This window comes from Primulina eburnea, chromosome 16 (genome assembly GCF_022965805.1).
Source record: "Primulina eburnea isolate SZY01 chromosome 16, ASM2296580v1, whole genome shotgun sequence".
In the NCBI taxonomy this organism is placed as follows: domain Eukaryota; kingdom Viridiplantae; phylum Streptophyta; class Magnoliopsida; order Lamiales; family Gesneriaceae; genus Primulina; species Primulina eburnea.
Window position 1 is genome coordinate 22,589,198 of NC_133116.1, and position 9,738 is coordinate 22,598,935.

Sequence of the window (9,738 nt, forward strand, 5' to 3'; positions counted from 1 at the left end):
ACTTGTTTTCATGTTTCTATTTCTGTTACATTCTGTTATTAGGCATAAATAGGTCCTGCATAAACATAACATTGTGAATATTGTTGGTCAAGAGGGTATGCGTATTTCAACAGAGAAAATTCGAAGAAAATCCGGATTTTGCTAGAAATCCAATATTTGTGATTTTTGATGGTTCAGTGGTGTTAAAATCGATGTGAGTTTCAATTCTGGAAATTATTTTGAAATGATTTTTGAAGCAATTATCTCAATAATTTTGGTAAGTGATTACTCGCTAAAGCTGATCTTGTCTCCTACGAGAACTTAGTCTCTGACTATAATCTGGCTATGGAGGTAGATGTCCATTCTGGACAAAAAGGGGTAGAATACGTGACTCAAACTCAAGAAAGTGTGAATTGAAAAGATCAAATGATACCATCTATCTGATATCTTTGCTTGTTTTCATTTTTAATGTTTTGTTAAGGTTTTGCTTCCCTGATGTGTTTCTGTTTTAATGAACTGCAAATGATTTTTTTCCACGTGTTGTGCCAACACAACGGACAACACCCATACTAACTTGATTTTATTCAGGGGGAGGAAAATTTATCATATTAAGGGGGAGTTAACTAGAGATTAACCGAGAAATTGAGTTTGATTTGATTTTATCCAGAAAGGCAAAAAGAGAGAGATTGAAGGGAAATATAATTTCCATGTTAAATTTATTTCTCAAGATATATTCTTCCTTGTTGATATGATATTTAATATTTAATTATGGTTTTGCCTTTCTAGATAATTATGTTAAGATTTTATTGTGATATGATTTCTTCCTTGAATTTAATTTCCTTGACAAGATTATGTGGAATATTGGGTTTTACCTTTCTAGATATTATCTTTGTGAAAAATATCTTCTAGATATAATATTTATGATAATGATTTACATGATATGGTATTATTGAGTTGTTTATAATATAATTCTTGTTTACCATATCTTATAGATTTCTTTATGGAAGATAAACTCTATGAGAGATGAAAGCTATACATAAGAGGTGATCAACGTGAGGTGATTGAGGGCGAATAAAGAGAAGAGTGTAGAGGGGGAGAGAGAGACGAAGAAAAATTCAGAGAGTTTTAGTGGAAGAGATTTTTCGTGGAAGAGATTTTCGTGGAAATAGTTTTTCGTGGAGGTGATTTTCGTGGGAGTTCTTCGTTGGAGATTTTCGTGGTGGTCTTTTCTCTTGGTCAAATATTCACTCACTTTTGCACGTTCAGAATTTCAGAGAAAACCTTATTCAAGAGACGTGCTGTGTTTGAAGAGTTGTGACAGGGTGTTGCCGTGAATGTTGGGAACATCTCCAGACAACATCTGGGAAGAAGTTGGCCGAAGATTGCTTCTCTTGGATCTACTGTTTGGCAACACGTTTTTGCTTTCTTGTTTTAGTTTTATTCTGGTTTCTTGTTTTTAGAAAGCATTTGTTTTCTAAACTTGTTGAGGAATTTGATTTTTGTCATAATCACTAGTGTTAGGTTTTTGTGTAAACATTGTGGTTTTCTAGTGATTAATTTTTGCCATAAGGCACCGCACAAGTATTTATACTTGTGCATATTTAAACTTGTCCATCTATTTATTTCAAGTCAATTTGTATTATAAAAGTTAATTTTCCCATGCTTGTAGATGTTGTCCGAGATGTTGTAACATCTGGCACAACACCTAATTCTGATAAAACACAAATTTACTGTTTTACATCCTATACTGAGATTTTTATTATTTTCGATATCTGTCGGACAAAATAATCCTTACAATCCGCTTAAGCTCTTTTTAAGCTCTTAAGTACGCTTAAATTTGAATTTCGACAAAAACGCTCCGTTTCGGAGAAAAGCTGAAAAAGCGGTCAAACTGAACCGTTTGACCGAATTAAGCATAATTAAGGTATTTAATTAAACACGCTTAAACATAAGTAATCACATCTGTTTATTTTTTTATTTTTTATTTTGAAGGTATGCTTTTATTTTAAAATAATAAATTATGTTTATAATTCGATGTTTATTTTTTAATTTTAATTATGATTAAGCGTGTCTGAAAATGATTTGACAAATATTTATCATTTTTTAATGTGTTCTATTTGCAAAAACAAATAAAGATTGTAATTTTAAGATTTTTATTCTTTTATAAATTATGAAAATTAATGCATCAGACTTAAATTTATCATATTTATGTATTATTTTATCTATTTATTGGTTTGAGATAATTACACTTACACTTTTAACGCTTAAGTTCGTGCTAATCTTGTTTAAGCTTGAAAAGTTTGGAGCTTGACATCCGCGCTTCGGGACGTTTCACGCTTTTTAGAACCTTGTTCATTTGCCATGTGAATTCATGGAAAAAATAGGCGCCACATTATTCGGCGACATGTCCTGTAATGGTGCAATTTGTTTGCATCATTTCATGGAGCAACATGTATTTTCATTCAAGGTTTTTTTTTATAATCTATAAATAGGATTATTAGAGATTTTGTATATCTTATACAGCTCTCCTTTATATCAGAGCTTTTTAGCCACCATTTCCTCCATTAGGGAACCTATAATGAGGCGATGTCTGATCCTAAATGGCGAGAGGCTATGGATTTAGAGCTTGCAATTACACTTGAAGCTAAAAAGACTTGGGATGTGGTTGATTTATCTGCTGGTGTTAAACCTACAGACCACAGATGAGTTTATAAAGTGAAATTTAAATTTGATGGGACAATAGAATGATTTAAAACTTTTTTGATTGCCAAAGAGTAAACAAAACAACTTGGTGTTGATTTTCATGGTACACTTTTTCTTACGGCTAACATAGTGACCATTCGATGTTTGTTGAGTACTTGGAATCTTTATTAGATGGAAGTGGCAATTGAATGTTTGAAAGGGGATTTAGATGATGATATCTTTATGTCACTTCCACAGGGTTATCGAATTAGTGATAAACACAGTTCGTAACTTGTGAAGGTCCATTTATGGCTTAAAACAGACATCCAGACTGTGGAATCACAAATTTTCTATTATTATGTTCTTGGTTGAGTATCGCCGATCTCAATATGATCATCCCCCTTTTGTCAAGCATGATTCGCATTTGTCGTAATCGTGCTTATCTGGCAATTTTTATTCCGAGTTTCGCGCTTAATTCGTTTCATTTTGGCTATTTGCAGGTTTGACCAAAAGATGATAAAAACCAAAGAAAAGAGAGAAAAGTCAAGCTTTGCAATGTCATGTCAGAAATAACCGAAAAAAAGGAAAATAGCACAAAGGAATATCCGGACCCCTACACTGACCCCGTGTAAGGGTCCGTGTCTTAGAAACCCGAAAAGACAAATACAGTGCCTACACGGACCCCCTGCCGGACCTGTACCCGGGGTTTGTTTCATCTATCCTCGAGAATGAGAAATCCAGTGTCTACACGGACCCCGAGACGGACCTCTACACGGGGTCCGTGTCCATTGTTTTCCGGAAGAAATTTTGGGCAGAGTCTACACGGAGCCCTTCCCTGATGCATGCACGGGGTCCGTGCCCTTGAGATCAGACTCAGATTTGGCGAAGATTTGTTAGAGATTTGGGAGAGATATAAAAGAGAAAACCTAGACTTTGAAGGGACTTTTTGCAAAGATTTGATTAAGAAAAAAAAATAAAGAGAACTTTATATTTTTGAAGACGGCGACAACTTGGGAGAAACGAGAGGAAAAACGTGCTTTACACGCAAGATTCGCACACCATTGGGAGAAACGAGAGGAAAAACGCGCTTTACACGCAAAATCACTTGTTATTGTTTGCCTAGATTAAATCGAATAATTTCAAATCTTAGTACTTAAATAATAGTCTCTGTGGGATCGATACTTGGACTTGTCGTCCATTTAGTATAACTTGACCTAGTCCGCTTGCTAGAATTATTCCCAACCGAAATCGTTGGTCAAGTTTTTGGCGCCGTTGCCGGGGACTATTTGTTTAATATTAAGATAAATTATTTATTTGAGACTAGACATTTATTTATTAGTTCTCATTTTTAATTTTTAAATTTTGAGCATTTTAATTAATTTTGTTTCAGATTTTCGCATTCTTTTGGAGCTTGAATTGTGCACTTGAATTTTGATTGCAGGAGTCTAGCTCGTGTTATATGAGCCGTGCTCAAGACGTCAAAATTCTAGTGCCACTTGATCTAGAGATTGAAAGAACTCTCCGCCGCATCCGTAGAGCTCGAAGAAACAACGACTTGGCTCTTGAATTCGAATCTGAAGAAGAATCTGAAGTAGAACTTAAACCAGAATTTAAGGACATGGCCGGAGAAGAGGATGAGCGTACTTTGATGGAGCTTCATAGACCAGCGTTAGGAGGTTATGGCTCCAGTATTGTCCACCCTACAATTCAAGCGACTACATTCGAACTTAAGCCAGCCATCATTCAGATGATTCAACTCCAGGTCAAATTCGGAGGATCACCATCTGAAGATCCCAATGCACATCTGGAGAACTTTCTGTCAATCTGTGATACAATCAAGTGCAATAGGGTGAGTACTGATGCCATTCGACTCAGACTATTTCCATTCTCACTGCAAGGAGAAGCTATGGAGTGGATTCGAGACCTTTCTGCTAGTTCTATCACTACATGAGATGGTTTAGTGGAAGTCTGCATGCACAGGTATTTTCCCCCAACCAAGATTACACAATTGCGAAATGAAATCACATCATTCAGACAGAGAGATGGAGAATCATTGAATTCAGTGTGGGCAATGTTCAAGAAAATGTTGAGAATGTGCCCAAGACATGGTTTTTCGATAGGACAGCAGGTTGAGACGTTCTACTATGGGGTGGAACCTCCTGTGAGATCTATGCTTGATGCAGCAGCAAACGGTAGCTTATACAGGAAAACGCCAACCGCAACGCTTGAAATCATATCTAATATGGCAGAGAGCAATGTAGGTTGGCAAGACAATCGAAGGGAGAAGAAAGTCGGATTCCTTGAAATGGATACTTTGATAGCGATCACACCAAAGCTTGATGGATTGACACATCAGATGGCACAGTTACAAGCAAATAAATCATTACCAGTCAAGCCAGTGAATCAAATTCAGGTAAACGCTGAGATAGTTGGTGGATCGTCTAGTGACACACCATTCCTGCCAGATATGTCTTGTGAGGGAATACAGTGTTTTGGAGGGGACTCAGTGAATTATGTGGGAAACCAGGGTCGGCAACAATATAATCCATACAGTTTCTCATATAATCCGGGCCGGAGGAATCATCCGAATTTTGGGTGGAGGCAGTCAGAAAATACTGTTGAGCAAACATATTTCAATCCTCCACAACATCCGACACAATAGAAACCTCCTCAACAACCACCTAAACCTCCGCAAGGTGCTGGACCTTCTATGCCACCCGATTTCAAGCCACAAGATAGCAAGTCGAATCTCGAGGATATGCTAGCCAAGTACATAGCCGGGAATGAAAAGAGATGGAAAAATCACGATGCCATAATGCAAAGAGTGGAGACTCAACTAGGGCAGTTGGCGACACAAATGGCTACACGAGCTCCGGGTTCACTACCAAGTGACACGGAAAAGAATCCGAAAGGTGTCAATGCAGTCACGGTGACATCTCCCATGAAGCAAGAAGTAGTTGATGTTGAAGATGATGTGAAGGAAAAGGGGTCATCCTAGCTAAAGTCCGAGGACGCAAGGAAAGCAGGTAGTCTCTAAACCCGAACCCCACTGTTGATATTAATTCACTCCCGTTTCCCCAAAGAGCAAAGCAACTGCAACTGGATACTAAATTTTCAAAATTTCTTGAGATTTTCAAAATGATGCACATAAATATACCGTTTGTAGAGGCTTTAGCTCAAATGCCCTCCTATGCAAAATTGCTTATGGAAATTTTATCAAACAAGAGGAAACTAGTAGATTTTGAGACAGTGAAGCTTTCGCAGGAATGTTCTGCAATTTTACAAAATAAGTTTCCTCCAAAAGCTAGGGACCCAGGTAGCTTCTCTATCCCTTGTACCATAGGAACTTCATCTTTTGGTAAAACTTTATGTGACTTAGGTACAAGCATTAATTTAATGTCTTATTCATGTTTTGAGAAGCTAGGAATTGGTAAAGTTAAATCTAATACAATTTCCCTAAAATTAGCTGATAGATCTATTAAATATCATAGGGGAGTTGTAGAAGATGTTTTAGTAAAAGTTGACAAGTTCATTTTCCCAGTAGACTTTGTGGTGTTGGATATGGAAGAGGATCGTGAAATTCCTCTTATTTTAGCCACTGGGAAAGCTCTAATAGATGTACACAAGGGTGAGTTGGTGTTGAGATTGAATGATGAGAGTGTAGTGTTTAGTGTTTTCCAATCTATCGAATATCCGAATGATACATCTGATTGTTTTAGAATTGATGCTACTGACGAGTTTGTTGAGTATGGGTTGCAGGAATTACTTGGTGAGGATCCTTTGGCGGTCTGTTTGACCCATTCAAGCCCACAAGAATTGGGAAACAAGAGCTAGACGAGTGTATTCATTATCTGGAAGCAGCCAGACCGATTTCAAAAACGGTAAACTCTAGGATTGGGGAGTTTGGGCATGTCCCAAGACCATTAAATTCATCCATCAAAAAATTCTCAATCCTAGATTAAACCTCTTCCTTCGCACTTAAAATATCTATTTTACTTGATAATGATAAATTGCCAATGATAGTTTCCTCTACTTTGACAGGTACAGAAGAAGAAAAGCTGTTGCGAGTTCTGAGAGATAATAACAAAGCCATAGGTTGGAGTATTGCAGACATAAAGGGGATCAGTTCATCCATGTGCATGCACAAAATTCTGATGGAGGCCGACCACAAGACATCTACCCAACCTCAAAGGCGTCTGAACCCTGCTATGCAAGAGGTGGTAAAGAAAGAGGTGATAAAGCTACTGGATGCATGTATTATTTACCCGATTTCTGATAGTAGTTGGGTAAGTCCAGTACAAGTTGTTCCGAAAAAAGGTGGGATCACTGTGGTAAAAAATGAGAACAATGAATAATTCCTACCAGAACTGTTACAGGGTGGCGTGTTTGCATCGATTATAGAAAACTTAATGACGCCACCCGTAAAGACCATTTCCCCTCCCATTTATTAATCAAATGTTGGAAAGGTTAGCTGGACATCCTTTCTACTGTTTCCTGGATGGCTATTCGGGTTATATGGAAATTCCTATTGACCCTGAAGATCAAGATAAAACCATTTTCACATGTTCTTACGGGACATTTGCATATAAACAAATGTCATTCGGTCTATGTAATGCAACAGCAACTTTCCAACGCTGCATTATGGCAATTTTTCACGACATGATTGAAGATTTTATCGAAATATTCATGGATGACTTTTCTGTCTTTGGCTCTTCATTTGATACTTGTTTGATTAATTTGTCTAAGGTCTTGGAGAGATGTGAGGATTCAAATTTAGTCTTAAATTGGGAAAAAATGTCATTTCATGGTGAGAGAGGGAAGAGTGTTGGGGCATAAAATTTCTGAAACTGAGATTGAAGTTGATAAGGCTAAAATTGAAGTAATAGAGAAACTCTCAGCCCCAACAAACATCAGAGGAGTGCGTAGTTTCCTAGGCCATGCAGGGTTCTATAGGCGCTTTATAAAAGATTTTTCTTGCATTGCTAAGCCACTGACAAATTTGCTGATAAAAGATGTGCGATTTGATTTTCTGATGAGTGTGTGCAGACATTTTAGGTTTTGAAGGATAAATTGATCACCGCACCTGTGATGATAGCACCTGACTGGGGGTCGCCATTCGAAGTGATGTGTGACGCAAGCGACACAACTCTATGGGCAATTTTGGGGGCAAAAGAGGTAAAAGTGAATCCATGTCATCTACTATGCCAGTATGACACTGTCAGCAGCCCAACTGAACTATGCCACCACAGAAAAGGAGCTTCTTGCTGTGGTTTTTGCTCTAGATAAGTTTAGATCATATTTGATAGGGAGCAAAGTTGTAGTGCACACCGATCATTCAGCCTTGAAATATTTGATGGCTAAAAAGGATGCAAAACCAAGGATAATTCTCTGGATTCTTATGTTGCAGGAATTTGACTTGGAAATAATAGATAGGAAGGGAACAGAGAACCAAGTTGTTGACCATATCTCGCGTTTGGATAATCCAAGTTCAGGTAAGGATATTATTCGCGATGATTTTCTGGATGAACAACTTTTTGAGATCACCAGTTTACCATGGAATGCCGATTTTGTTAATTATCTATCCAGTAAGTTCATTCCTCCCCATTTACTTATCAGCAAAATAAATTTTTTTCTCAGATTTGAAATATTATTTTTGGGAGGATCCTTATTTGTTTAGAATATGTGCAGATGGCATAGTCCGTAGATGTAATCCCCAGGAAGAGGTAAGTGAAATTTTGTTTCATTGTCATGCTGGTCCGGCTGGAGGCCATTTTGGGGCAACTAGAACTGCGTCAAAAGTCCTCCAGTCTTGTTTTTATTGGCCTACTCTGTTTAAGGACGCGCATGAATAAGTTACAAAATGTTCAAATTGTCAGCGCACAGGTAATATCTCTAGGAGACATGAATTGCCTCTCAATAATATTTTAGTTTGTTAGCTATTTGATGTATGGGGTATAGATTTCATGGGTCGTTTCCAGTTTCTTTTGGGAACAAGTATATTTTGGTGACTGTTGATTACGTGTCTAAGTGGGTGGAGGCACTTGCATGCAAAACTAATGACTCTAGGGTTGTCATTCAATTTCTCATGAAAAATATTTTCTCACGTTTTTGCACACCTAGAGCCATTATTAGCGATGAGGGTACCCATTTTTGTAATCGTCAATTTGACAGTCTGTTGGCTAAGTATGGGGTCCGACATAAGATGGCCACACCTTATCATCCTCTTACTAGTGGCCAAGTCGAGGTATCAAACAAAGAACTTAAACGCATTCTTGAGAAGACTGTCACTGCTTCAAGGAAAGAATGGTCTAGAAAACTCGACGATGCACTTTGGGCTTACCGCACTACTTTTAAAACCCCCATCGGCATGTCCCCATTTAGACTATTGTATGGGAAGTCGTGTCACCTACCTGTTGAACTTGAATATAAGGCTTATTGGGCTACTAAATTTTTGAACTTTGATGCTAAAGCCACAGGTGACGAGAGAGTGTTGCAACTGAATGAACTGGATGAGTTTAGGTTGGATGCATATGAGAATGCCAAGCTTTACAAGGAGAAAACCAAACGTTGGCATGATCAGAACATCGTTCATCGAGAATTTATGGTGGGACAACTGGTATTGTTATACAATTATCGACTGAAGTTGATGCCAGGTAAGTTGCATTCACGGTGGTCAGGACCATACACCATCACGCAAGTTTTCCCATATGGAACAGTGGAGATCACTACTCAGGCAACTGGAGCATTCAAGGTAAATGGGCATCTGTTGAAGGTTTATCATGGTGGTACCATGCCCGATGAGCCGATCACCGTGGATCTACAAGATCCAAACTGAATAAAGGGAGTACAGTCAGGCTATCGACTATAAATGTAGCGATTGCTGGGAGGCAACCCAGTGTTTAGTTTTATTTTTCTTTCATCTTTTATTTTAGTTTTCTTTCTTTTTGTTTTCTGCATATCTCGTGAGCTAATCTCAGTGAATGGTGGTGCAGGTAATTTATTCACGGGCGGTGGGATTTCTCAAATGTCGGGATTCTATTAGGACGAGCGGATTCAGAACGTCGAATAGGCCAGGGA

General features: G+C 38.0%; 1 protein-coding gene across 1 annotated transcript; it reads left to right on the top strand.

Annotated features, from left to right (window-relative positions):
• Positions 1–5,799: 5,799 nt before the first annotated feature.
• On the top strand, positions 5,800–9,496 carry LOC140816120 (uncharacterized). Its single transcript, XM_073175186.1, has 5 exons — positions 5,800–6,430; positions 6,703–6,947; positions 7,717–7,836; positions 8,069–8,246; positions 8,640–9,496. The coding sequence occupies exons 1-5, from the start codon at positions 5,800–5,802 to the stop codon at positions 9,494–9,496; spliced, it is 2,031 nt and encodes a 676-aa protein (XP_073031287.1).
• Positions 9,497–9,738: the final 242 nt, after the last annotated feature.